The sequence below is a fragment of the Agelaius phoeniceus genome, chromosome 17 (assembly GCF_051311805.1).
Source record: "Agelaius phoeniceus isolate bAgePho1 chromosome 17, bAgePho1.hap1, whole genome shotgun sequence".
In the NCBI taxonomy this organism is placed as follows: Eukaryota; Metazoa; Chordata; class Aves; order Passeriformes; family Icteridae; genus Agelaius; species Agelaius phoeniceus.
This window is the reverse complement of record NC_135281.1, coordinates 3,837,027-3,850,432: the sequence shown is the minus strand read 5'-3', so window position 1 is coordinate 3,850,432 and position 13,406 is coordinate 3,837,027. Positions and strand designations below refer to the sequence as shown.

General features: G+C 48.3%; 1 protein-coding gene across 2 annotated transcripts in view; it reads left to right on the top strand.

Annotated features, from left to right (window-relative positions):
* TOX2 (TOX high mobility group box family member 2) overlaps positions 1-13,406 on the top strand; it is a 177,498-nt gene that overhangs the window by 151,524 nt on the left and 12,568 nt on the right. For both annotated transcript variants that reach the window (XM_054644401.2, XM_054644400.2), the window contains exons 5-6: positions 755-982; positions 12,499-12,579. In XM_054644401.2, coding sequence (XP_054500376.1) covers positions 755-982; positions 12,499-12,579 — 309 coding nt within the window. The remainder of the gene's footprint in view (positions 1-754; positions 983-12,498; positions 12,580-13,406) is intronic.

Below are 13,406 nucleotides of genomic sequence, written 5' to 3'. Positions count from 1 at the left end.
ATGGGGAGGAGAGGGAAGGCAGGAGCAGATGCAAAGGGGGCTCAGTGGGGTGGAAATCAGAAACCATGTGGAAGCCAGGTCTGCAAAATCCATGAACTGCTAAAGCAATCTAGCTGGGAAAGCAAGGCATGTGGAAAGGCTCCAGAAAAGGACCAAGGAGTGAGTGAGCTGGGAAGGAGAGTGACTGAGGACTGGAAAGCCCCAGGTTTGGAGCAGGGATATCACAACAGGACACGAAATGAATGACATGCACATGCTGAAATGTCCAAGGTAAAAAGAACATAGTTTATTTCTGAACTCCAATATTTATAGACTTTCAAAAGTGACCATGGATTGGAGGATGAAATTGCCACCTCTCCAGACACACTGGTCAAACCAACAGTCCATCAATTTTCTCCTCCTCCAGAAAGAAATGCAAACCAATCATTATTTACATGAAAAGTGCGTGAGAAACTCCATTACAAAAATGTAACATCAGAAGGCTTAGAAGAACTTAGAAGAACAGGGTGACACAGGGACAAAGGGGTGAACCCAAGCTATGAGCTGGTCTGAGAGGAGACACCAAAGCAGGCTCAGGTACCCACCAGCAGTTTGTGCAATGGTCCCAGAGGCTCCTGGGGGAGAAAGAGACACCCAGAGCTGCCCCCTCTCCACACTGGGACATCTCCACTTCCCATGTCCTCTCTCATCTCCTTGGCTCAGTAGCAGGGGCTGGTATCAGACCTTAGCTAAGCTTCATCTCTTGCTTTTGCAGGCTACTGGAGAGAAAAGACCCTCAACAGACCTGGGCAAAAAGCCCAAAAGCCAAAAGAAGAAGAAGAAGAAGGACCCCAATGAGCCCCAGAAGCCTGTGTCAGCCTATGCCCTGTTTTTCAGAGACACACAAGCAGCCATCAAAGGGCAAAACCCCAACGCCACCTTCGGGGACGTGTCGAAAATCGTGGCATCCATGTGGGACAGCCTGGGAGAAGAACAAAAGCAAGTGAGTTACTGAGTTATTTATTTTTGTCTTTCACCTGTTGAAATATGCATTTCCACAGTGCAGGAGTGTTCAGGGCAAGGCCAGGGGCTTCCACAGGCTAAAAAGCTGTTTTTAGGAGCAGTGCTGAAGTGCCCACTGTGCAGAATTGCTGTTGTTGCATGGGGAAGAGCAAAATTTTTATGTCAACCAATTATTCTTGATAAGCTCATACTCTGCACAGCCATCAGTGGCCTTTCCCTGACGTGGGGTTTTACAGCTTGAGATGGGAGATGGGTTTGTATTTGCTTATTTACTTACAAGGAGTGATATCCAACAGGCTAAACACCATTAACTCCCTGTGCTGCTGGCTCCAAACCCAGCAGTCAGGCTTTAAAAGGTTCAGAAGGAGATGTCTGAAGTGGCCTCACAGAGGAAACCTTGCTGCCCCAAAGCTGTCAGCCACTTTGTCTGCTTCACGTGCAGAATTCCAGCTCCTGCTTTCCCTCTTTAGCTGAGTCAGTCACAAAAGCCTGTAATTGCTCATTTCCTATGGAGAGAACCCCAGGGAGCACTTCCCAGAGCAAGGAGGGCTGTTTGTCAGGCAGAGTGAGACCTGACACGGTGTGTGATGTGTCCTGCACCCAAACAGGAGCAATTCATGTCAGAGTGAGACCTGACATGGTGTGTGATGTGTCCTGCACCCAAACAGGAGCAATTCATGTCAGAGTGAGATCTGACACGGTGTGTGATGTGTCCTGCACCCAAACAGGAGCAATTCAAGTCAGAGTGAGATCTGACACGGTGTGTGATGTGTCCTGCACCCAAACAGGCTTTAGCTGGGAGCACTTCTGGCCACAGCTCCAGCTGGGTGTCCCTGGCCACCACTGGGAGCAGCTTCATCTGGGGAGAGAGCAGCAGGGAGGGAAAAAGCATTTAATTGTTTTTAAAAGTTCTTAAAAGTTCTGCTGGGATAGAACCTTGATTTCCACCCCACAGAGATCCCCAGGGATGAAAGCTCTTTTGCTGCTCCCTTTTCCCCTTTTTGGGTGGATCACTGTAGGATCATGCAGGCAGAAATTCCCCATCTGAAGAGGGAAGCAAGGTCAGGAGATTGACCCCAGCCCTGGGAACTGCAGGACAGGGGTTTGGATTTTGCTGTTGCTTCAGGATGTGGGGGTTCAGGAGTGTGGAAAAGCTTTGTGTCACTGGGTGTCCCTGGCCAGCACTGGGAGCAGCTTCATATGGTGAGAGAGCAGCAGGGAGGGAAAAAGAACATTTAACTGGAAATTCTGCTGGGACAGAACCTTGATTTCCACCCCACAGGGATCTCCAGGGATGAAAGCTCTTTTGCTGCTCCCTTTTCCCCTTTTTGGGGGGATCACTGTAGGATCATGCAGAGAGAAATTCCTCATCTGAAGAGGGGAGGGAAGTCAGGAGGGTGACCCCAGCAGGACAGGGGTTTGGTTTTTGCTGTTGCTTCAGGGTGTGGAGGTTCAGGAGTGTGGAAAAGCTTTGTGTCACCTCTTTCTCCTGCCTGCATCCCCCCAGCATCTCAGCCTGTGCCTCCCTTCCTGCTCCTGGTTCCAAATATCCCCACAGCTCAGGGAGCGCTGCTGCCACCCTGACTCAGCGCAGTGCAAACGCTCAGCTCTTAATTACCAGCAGGGATTAAACCAGCCCGTTTATCTTCCCTGCTAACTCTCCCTCCTCCCCCTCTTTCATGAGCTCGCAGCAGCCTCCCCGTCTCTTTACACACGCTTTCTAAGTGGCTCCATTTCTCCCGCTGTAATTGATTTAATTAAGTCATTTGTTCCTTGTCTGAATGCTTAAATATTAACTTCCTGCCTTTGTCTCCAGCTGGATACTTCTCTCCCACAGCAGTTGCCTCCCTGCCCGGGACTCTGGCTGCAGGGACACGATTTCTCCTCGGCTCTGGCAGCCTGGGGCTGGTTTGTGTGATGTGGCACGTTCACTCTGCCAGTGTCTGGCTGCAGGAGAGTTTATTTAGCCCCTGTTTGCTTTCCTCTGCCAACACCCCTGGTGAAGCTTTTTTTGGATTCGTGAGGCAACGCAATGGAAAGGGGAAAAAGGAAAAAGAAAATTTTGAAATGCCTGTAATGAGTGAAAACAAGTGGCTGGGCTGTCCTGTAGGTGTTTCCTGCAGGATGTGGTGCACACATTCCCTGTGATGAAGGCAAGCAGGCATTCCAGGGGCTCTCCTGGCACATCTGGAGATGGGATGGTGTCCAAGCAGCACAGCCAGCATCCTGGGGGTCCAGCCTGCCACATGGCTGCAGCAGCCATCAGCAGGCAGGACTGTGCTCTGGGAAGGGGTGGAAAAGCTGGAGAAGGGAATTGTTCCATCAAGGACACTGCTTTTAGCTTTGTGGACAACTGTGGCTTCATGTCCTCACTGCAGAAAGCAACCTGGGGAAAAGCCAACACAGAGGTTGTCGGGATCTTGTCACAGTGACCCCAAGAAGCATTGGAAATTCTCTTTTCCCAGCCTGGTGCTTGAAGAAGGAGTCAGGGCTCTTCATTTCTCGGTCTCAAGCTTGTTTATTGTTTCTTATCTATAAAATTCTTTCTCCTGCCCTGCTGAGGTCCATCCAACAGGACAGTTCCAGGCACTCTGCCTGCCCCCAGGGCAGGGTTATGTCTTTATACTAAAAACTACCTGTACAATATTTACAATTACTTTCCAATACCTATCACCTGTGTTAGACACTGAGCTTCTACTCTAAACCAATCTAAAAGTGCCAACATCACAGCAGAAAATGGAGGCCAAGAAGAAGAAGGAGAAAGGCTGGACATGCCCAGATATCTCCATCTTGCCTCCTGAACCCCCATACCAGAAACCCCAAAATCTACTTTTTCACCTTGTGATAAATTCACTATCATTCTACTTAATTTGTCATGGCTTTCAGATCTTCATCTAAGGTTGGTAACTTGCTCCACAGGTCATAATCAAAACCACAGGGGCATCTTGGGCTCTGTGCCAGGGTCTCTGAGACCCCTGGCAGGGGTCTTGGCTGCTCAGGACACCCAGAGGGATGTCCCAGGTCCTGACAAGAGGTGGCACAGCAGGCAAGCAAAAGCCAAATCTGGGTATTTTGGCTAAATTATGACCAAAGTTTCAGTTAGAGAACAGTTCCCCTCTTCCTGGCTTGAGAAGGGGTGGATGTGAGGCTGTAGGATCTGCTCTGGAGCTTGTCCCACACTTGGATCTCAGAGGAGCAGAGCCCATCCCCAAGGTGTTACTGAGCAGTTCTTTACATCCCTGGAGTTTCTCTTCAGAGAAGATTTACAAACCTCACCCCATGCCCTGCAGTGGGCCCAGTCCTGGGGGTGTTTTGGTTCCCACCTTGTGGAAAGCAGCAGGGAGGGTTCTCCAGGGGAGCTGCTCCATGAACCCAGGGCATTTTGTGATTCCCCCACGTGTGAGCAGCCCCTGGTTGCTCACATTCCTGCTGTTCCTGCCCCGTGTCCATCCATGCCCAGCTCCATCCTGCACACAGCTCTGGGGTGCACAGAGCCATGCCAGGGCCAAAGGGCTGAGGGAAGCCCAGTGCTAGTGGCCTGTAGCCATGCCAGACAGGGAAGGGTGGTCCTGTGCCCCCTCCAGAGCCCAGCCCCTCTCCACAGACACCTCCTGGAGCATTTCTGCTGGCAGCAGGGACATGCCAGCCCTTTGCCAGGTAGTCCTGGCCAGCACACAGGGGGTTAATCCTCTGCCATTTGTGCTGCTAATGATTATATGCACTGTAATATCAAAGCTGGAGCTATTTATTTGCCATTGAGCAGGTGCTGCTGCTCCCACAAAGCAAATTTGCTTTCTCCTCCTGATGAAACAAGGAAAATAAAGGTTGCTCACGTCCCATTTCAGATATGGGTTTTTTTTCCCTGTGCACCAGCTGAAAGACAAACACAGAAAGGGAAGCAGAATGCATATTATGCAAGAAACCATATAATCTAGCAGCATCTTTGATTTGGCTGCTGCTGTCACAGACATGCATTTCACAGAGAGGCTTTTTTCTCCCCCCTTTCTTTTGTTCTTACTGGTTTATCATTTGTGGCTTTGTCATTTTGTTCCTTCTTCTCTTCTCAGCCTCTTCACAATGAATCTTCATTTTCCCTCTGACACACTTGTATCTAAATTTCCTTATTTCCTGCCTTTTTTTATTTATATCTGTTGCCTGGTGATTTGATCATGCTGTGGAATACAGGATTAGCAATCTCCGTGTCCTTGGGTACTGCTCAAGGACACCTGTTCAGCAAAGCACCATTTTCTTCCCCATTTTAACCCCTTCCAGTGTGGCTGTAGAATAGGAATAAATAACAGTACCTTAAATATCCCCAGCACTCCGTTGGCAGGACGTTGTAATCTTCATTCTTCAACAGCTGCCGTGGCCCTTCCTAAGGAGCTTACATGGGAATCTGAAGAATGTGACTCGAGGAAAAAAAAAAAATGAATACATCCTCTTTGAACTTTGCAAATAGTTTAGCAGCTGTTCCTGTAGAGATAGCTCCGACTTTGCTGCAGAGTGAAATGCTAATTCAGCCATTAGCATCCAATGGGGCACCTGTCAGAGGAATCCTCCAGGTCCCAGCTCCAGAATCCCGTGCCTCGGTGGGAGTTTTTCCCATTAGCAGATCTCAAGCAGAGTTCCCCAGCAAGGTTTAAAAGGGCTGCCTGATTTGACAGAAATTAGGAGAAATTGAGGTCTAGATTGGAGCAAAGCTCTGCTAATTCCCCAGGAGGATTTTCCCCTGGCATGGACAGCCCGGTCCTGGTCTGTGCCACCCACAGCCCCCTCTGTTCCCACCATGGGCCACATCTGCCCAGAGCAGGGGACAGAGCCCTGGTGACTGCCTCCCTCGGGGGCATTTCCTGGGGGTGATAAGCCTGGGGACTCTGCAGAGGAGTCACTGGTGGGATTCACTCTCCTCTACCATTTTCTGCTCTTCCCTCTCCGAGCACCTCCCTGTTCCCTGCAGTATTTTGGTGAAGAGGAGGTTGGATTGGAGCCAAGCAATGGTGGAGATCAATGCCAAGGTGGCAGCTGCAGGAGTCTCTGCAACCAGCTTCTTTTTGTCAGCAAATGCAGCCACAAATCAAAGCCCTGGGCAGTTGTTTCCTGGGAACTGGGAGCAGAGGAACCAAGGAGCTCCCAAGCAATCTGCTGGGTGATCCCCAGGCTAACCCAGAGCTTCCCATCTGAAATGAGCAGAGAGTGGGCAAACCCAGCATTTTCAGTTGAGTTTTTGAGTCTGGGACACAAAGGTACCAGAGAAGAGTTCTTGCTCATGCTCCACCAGGACCAGTTCAGTAATGCTGAGTGACTCCATGGCCAAACACAAATGGGATTTTCTGACACAGATATACAGCCTGGAGAACAACACAGCTCCAGGGATCAAGTCACACTCCAGGGGGAAATTACCCAGCAGAAGAATTGCTTAGCAGAAAGCAATAGATCACCCATTTAATCAGATCCATCTGCTCATTGAACCTGATCCATCAGCTGCTGACAGGACACTGCAGGGTCTGTGGTGGGCCAGAGGCATTGAGGACCAGCTGTAAAGTTGTTTTATGGAAGAGCCACCAGAGGGGAGAGATCCCACTGGAACAGCCGTGCTACAAACTGCCCAATTCCAGCTTTGCACCGAGCTGTGAGCCCCAGAGCCACAGCTGGATGCACTTTCCTCCTGCAGCCCCAAAGCCCTGGCAGAGAGGGCTGGAAGGGTCCAGGCACCTGCCCTGGCCTAGCAGGAGCTTTCAGCATCTTCTGGGCATCGATGAAAGCCATGCACCAGAGAGGGATCAAAGCACCAACCCCAAACTAGGCTTCAAGGGAGGTCTGATGGAGAGCAGGATAACGATGGGGAGGATGGGAAAGGTCAGAGCTGCTTTTAAAAGCTCCATGAGTGTCACTGTCCTTCTTGGAGAGCAAGATCAGAGGTTTGGAAGGTGAATGGTGTGTGCTATTCATTGGAGGCTAGGGTTTGGATTTGTCATCCTCCTGTTCCCTTTGGAATCTTCAGTGGATTGTCCTGGGAATGCACTTGTGCCCTCACATGGAGTGAGGGATGACTTCCACCCTATTGTATTTGCAGGGTGCCCCAATGAAAGCAGGAATGACTCCATGTTCTCAGAAGGCTCATTTATTACTTTATGATACTATATTATATTAAAGAATACTATACTATACTAAGGCATACAGAAAGGATACTCACTGAATGCTAAAAAGATAATAATGAAAACTGGTGACTCTCTCCAGAGTCCTGACACAGCTGGGCCCTGATTGGCCAAAGAGTGAAAACAACTCCCAGCAGAATGCAATGGAACAATCACCTGTGGGTAAACAATCTCCAAACACATTCCCCATGTGAGCACAACACAGGAGAAGCAAATGAGATCAGAATTGTTTTCCTTTTCTCTGAGGCTTCTCAGCTCCCCAGGAGAAAAACCCTGGGCAAAGGAAGTTTTCCAGAGAATGTGAATGCTACACCACCCCATGAAGTCGAGGCAGTGGAGAGCAGGAACCTCTCAGGATGCTTTACCTATGGCAATTCCTGTTTCATTGCAGGCCCTTCCATTCATTCTCCAAAGGAATTGCTTCCCAGCACTGTGTCTCCACCAGGATAAAGCAGGAGCTCTCCTGAAACCATGCAAATAGTTCCCACAGCCAGGGTCTTCCCTGGAGGTACCCTCAGGGGTGTTGACCTCAAGACTTACCAGACAATCCAGACCACAGGTTTTATTCTGGAAGTGTAGCTTGGGTTGGTTGGTTTTAATGGTGGGAGGGACAGAATAAGTCTTGAAGGGCATACAGAATGGCATGCAAGGAGGAAAGGAGGATCTGGGGAGAAATAAGGATAACCTGTCCTTGTTTCCTATTTGCCTTTCCAGTGGCTGTGGTAAGGATGTGTGGAGAGAAAGGAGAATGTGGCAGGGAGGACGTGCTTTGAGACATCTTGTGAATAAACCATAAGTTATGGTGATCTCAAGACATATCTTGCAGGAAAGTGTATCATAGTTACAAGAAAAACCCTGCAGACTTAAAAGCAGAATAAAAACCAAATTCACACATTTGGAAGAAGAAAAAAACCAGTCGTGGAATCATAGAAAGAAGGGCAAGGAGGGACTTAAGAGGTCAACCAGCCCATACTGATGCCTGAAGTCAGGATCATCTCTACTTAAGCCATTCCTGATGGATGTGTTCCTAATCTGTTCTTAAACCCTCAGTGGTGGAGATTACACATCTCCCCAGGCAATGTCTTCCCATGCTTAGTTATCCTTACTGCTCCCAAGGCTTCCCAGTGCTTACCCAACATTTCCCTTGGTGCAATTTAAGCCTATTTTCCCTCTTTTCCTACATGCAGAGGATCACCCTATGCCTCCTTTGCTACATCATGGTGGCTCCTCTTGGTCTTCCCCCCCAGCTTTCCTCCTGGACACCTTTCCTGCACTTCCCATCTCTCCTCTCCTGATGTTTTACCTTTTTTATGAAGCAAAACGCCCCAAACTCCAGCTGGGATTGCAGCAGAGACCCCTCCCACTTGGGCTCAGCACACCCCTCGATTTTTTGGGGGAGAGTTGGAGCTCTTCCCCTCGTTCCCAGGGCTTGGACAGCAGGATTCCTGCTGGAGCAGGAGGGCTGGGATGCAGAGGTGACAGAGAACAGCTCCGGCTGTCACTCAGTGCCTGCGCGACACGGAGCCGCTCGTGGGCGTCAGCGGGGTTTGCAATAATTGTCTTCTCTAATTAACTTGTTATCAAACAAGAACATTTCATTATGGTACAATTACTGGCTGCTTTGCTGAGACACAGAGGTGTCAGGATTACGATCCCGACATATGCTTCTTACAGCTCTGATTTTTTTTTTTGTTTTCATAATCACTAACCATTTTTATTTCCTACCCCCCCCTCCTCCTCCCTCCAACCCACCCACTCTCTTAATGACTAATGAATCTTCCTGCTAATGAATAAGGAAAATAAATCAGTGGGCATGGCAGGTTAGGAAGAAAAACATGCAAAATGTTTTGAGGATCCTTAAATCTGATAAATTACTTCAAAATTAAAATCCCTGGGAGAAAATGGGATTTAATTAGAAAGTAATGTGGTTTTGTCAATGTTTAAATTAAAATTTTAAAGGTTATAAATGCTGCACTAGAGCTGCCTTTACACAGAGGATTTGTGAGGAGCTTTGTTCAGATCCCACGTCAGCATGGTGATTCCCTGGGGACAGGCAGCTTGGTGTCCTTGATGGAGCCCTGTGTGGGTGCAGGGCAGGATGCAAAATTCCCAACAGGAGACCCTTAGGGATGGTTCTTTGCAATGAGGGTGGTGGCACAGGGTGCCCAGAGAAGCTGTGGCTGCCCCTGGATCCCTGGAAGTGTCCAAGGCCAGGCTGGACAAGGCTTGGAGCACCCTGGGATGGTGGAATAACCAATTCCATGGTAATGCCAATTCCATGGCACCCATGGAATGATGGAATAGACCATGGTTATACACCATGGAAGGTGTCCCTGCCCATGGCAGGGGTGGATCAAAACAGTGCCTTCAACCCAAACCATCCTGGGATTCTATGATTAAAACCCAGAGAATTCACCAGGAATCTTCCAGAACTTGCAGCTCACCAGAGAAACATCAGGGAGCACAATCACTGAGCTCACCTTTCTGGTGGCCAGGCTTGAGCCAGGGCTGGCCCTGGGAGCTCAGAGGCTCCTGCCTGGAGCAGAATGAGCCACTGGCTGCCCCTGCCCTGCCCTGCCCCAGACCCCACCCAGCAGCATATCCCAACATGAGAGCTCTAAAAGAGACAAGAACAGATGAAGAGTAGCATAAAAAAAAAGTTCAGCAGGAAAACCAAGTGATGGGGATGAAGATGGGCACAGACTTTATTGGTTATTTATTTATTTGCATTTAGTTTTAGGAAGTCTCATTTACCTGTCCTCTCACTGTCCAGAAATTGCAGGTTTTGCTCCAGGCAAGTCTTGCTATAATTAAATTTATCTCTGCATAGCTCTGAATACTTTGTTTTCCCACCATATTGGAGGAAAAAAAAGGTAAAACCACTCTTGTATTTTGCTGTTATAAAGGAAAAATAATTAAAAATGTTCTCCATAGGACAGCATCCAGCTGTGGCCACTCTTAAACACTGAGATACAGGAATTCCTGTTTCATTGCTGTGAGGGCATCAGGTACCACATTTAAGAGCATCCACCAGCTCTGCAGCTGAACACAATAAATTCTGTGGTGCTGTGATGGGCACAAACCTCCCCCAGTGGAAGGTGTCCCTGCCCATGGCAGGGGGATGGAACTGGAGGAGCTTTAAGGTCCCTTCCAACCCAAACCACTCTTTGATTCTATAATAAAAGATCTGGAGATTGTAGAGAAAGGTAATAGCTTTTATTAAGGGAACTGATACTGTTTGAAGAAATAGTTACTTTTCACAGGCAAACTCTTCTTCAGGCTGACATTTTGAAAAGTAATTTTGTTCTGAATGGAGCAAATGTAATATTTCCTGAATGCCATAAAGCCAAAGACAAATGTAGAGAAATACTCCATTTCAGAAAATTGCCATCTGAGACCTCCAGTGTGTCAAGTCAAAACGTTTCATTACAGGACTCACTGTGATTTAGCAATGAAAATAAGGCTTTCAATCCATTTTTAATAGAATTTATCTGTACTGATTTTAAACTCACATTCAGTTCAACTGCTGGAAGGTTAGTCTCCCTTCAGAGGTCAGTGCTGGGAGGGAGTCTGCCATGGCCATGGAAATTTGCAGGGGAAATAAGCTAAATCATAGAATTGTGGGATTGTTTTGGTTGGACAATACCTTCAGGATCATCCTGTCCTGCCAGCCCAGCACTGCCACGGCCACCTATTGTATTTGGGTTCCCCCCAGACAAAGGCAGGAATGATGCATCTGGCTCCATCTTCTCAGAAGGATCATTTATTACTTTATTTTATTCTATTATATTAAAGAATACTATACTATACTAAAGAACACAGAAAGGATACTTACAGAATGCTAAAAAGATAATAATGAAAACTGGTGACTCTCTCCAGAGTCCTGACACAGCTTGGCCCTGATTGGCCAAAGAGTGAAAACAACTCCCAGCAGAATGCAATGGAACAATCACCTGTGGGTGAACAATCTCCAAACACATTCCACATGTGAGCACAGCACAGGAGAAGCAAATGAGATCAGAATTGTTTTCCTTTTCTCTGAGGCTTCTCAACTTCCAGGGGGAAGACCCTGGCTGAAGGGATTTTTCAGAGAATGTGAATGCCACAGCCACTACATCCCCAAGTGCCACATCCACAGGTCTTTTATACACCTCCAGCAATGGTGACTCCACCACCTCCCTGGGCAACCTGCTCCAGGGCTGGGCAACCCTTTCCATGGAGAAATTCTTCCCAATATCCAACCTAAATCATCCTAAGCAGAGAATGTGCCCACCAGGCTTCAACATTTCAACTGCTGAAAGCTGTTGTTGGTTTTAAAGCTGAATTAAATACATGCAAATCTGTTCTAATTGAAATCAACTTTCAGTGCATCACTTGAGGAAGGCTTTGGGTTTCCAGTGGAGAAGAGGGTTGGTGGGTGTTTTTCCTGGGAGTTCCTGCCTTTATCCTGAAATTTGATTCAGTTTTAAAGTACTCCTTTGCTCAGTTTAATCTGTGCAATCCCATGGGGACTTGCTGCTGGGGGCAGACTGGATCACACCATTATTTATTGAAGGTCTTCACCTCCATGTGGAGAACCAGGATCCAGGCAGGAAGGGAACCAGCACTGACATGATCAAGAGGCATCTCTCATTATGGGGAAAAATAAACCATAATTCACTCTTCCAAATCTTTTTTTTTCCTTAGGGAAGCAAATTCTGCTGGTACTTGCTGCTTCCCTGCAAGCTCCAGGTCACCAAGTCATAACACGAGGCAAAAATCTCAGTTTTTGTAAGATCAGAAAGCAGTTCCCAGCTGTCCAGACTGCAGGGAAGAGCTGGGGTTTTGAGCTCTAAAGGAGAATATTGGGAAAGCCAAGAAAACAAATGGATAATTTAGGAATTCTGACTGTCTCACATGTTTTTAAGCTGGTCATCATCACAGAATCATAGAATTGATTGAGTTGGAAGGGACTTTAAAGACAGTCCTGTCAAATTTGAGGATTTGGACTTTTGTCCTGCTCTTCCAAGAGCCTGGATCACTCTTTACTCTGCTTCCTGTTGGGAAGGGATTTCACTGTGTTCACCTTATAAATCAGACTGTGTCTCTTACAGATACCTGTGTAAACACACAGACCACTCTGTCCAGAGATCCCAGCACAGGATCAGATCAAAACTCCCAGCATGGTCCAATCCAGGGCCTTCATTTTCTTGGTTTGGTGTAAATTCCCCTGCAGCAGAATTGAGTTTTTCATGCACACAGCCCCACTGAAGGGGGCTCCCACTGAGCAGGTGGGGTGCAGCCAAGCCCAGCAGTCCCCTGTTCCCTCTACTAATGATTTTCCATCCTTTGGTCCTTCCAGGCATACAAGAGAAAAACAGAAGCTGCCAAGAAGGAGTACCTGAAAGCCCTGGCTGCGTACCGGGCCAGCCTCGTCTCCAAGGTACAGCCACGCTCACAGACAGGGCACAACTCACAGCAGCCTCCAGGGAGGAGCACATTTATCAGAAATGCTGTGTAATTGTGATATCAGAGCTGATCAAAGCATTAGCACCTTCCCAAGGGGCTGAAAGAGGGGCTCTGTGGCACGGTCAGGGCAGGAGCTCAGCTGTCATCTGCCTTTAGAGCCCTGCAGTGAGGCCCCACTTTGGATGGGTTTACTTTGGGGGGGTTTCATCAGTGTCCCTGTGGGGGGTGAAGGGGTCCCTGCTGCTTGTCCCCACTGTTCCTTGCCTGCTTTTGGGGTGTGAGTGCAGCAAAGGGGTCAGGAGGACAAGGTGGCAGCAGGGGCTGGCCCAGGGGAAGGCGACACCCAGTACTGGGCTCACTGGTACCAGTGTCCTGCTGCACCCTGCTCCATGCACTTGGGCTGTCCCACCTGTTCAGGACACCAGGTGCTGCTTCTCCTGTGCATGCTTAGCCTAGACCAAGTTTTTAGGGAGTTTTAGGGAGCTTTTAGAGAGTTTTATGGAGTTTATCAACCCCATAATATTATGGGTTGATGGGATGTGAGCACATGGGTCCTTACCACAGTGCAGCCAGGCCAAACCCAGAGAGCCCATTCCAGTGACTACAGTGACATTTCAGGGCATTTCAGACTCAGAGAGCCCATTCCAGTGCCTAACAGTGACATTTCAGGGCATTTCAGACTCAGAGAGCCCATTCCAGTGCCTAACAGTGACATTTCAGGGCATTTCAGACTCAGAGAGCCCATTCCAGTGCCTAACAGTGACATTTCAGGGCATTTCAGGCTCAGAGAGCCCATTCCAG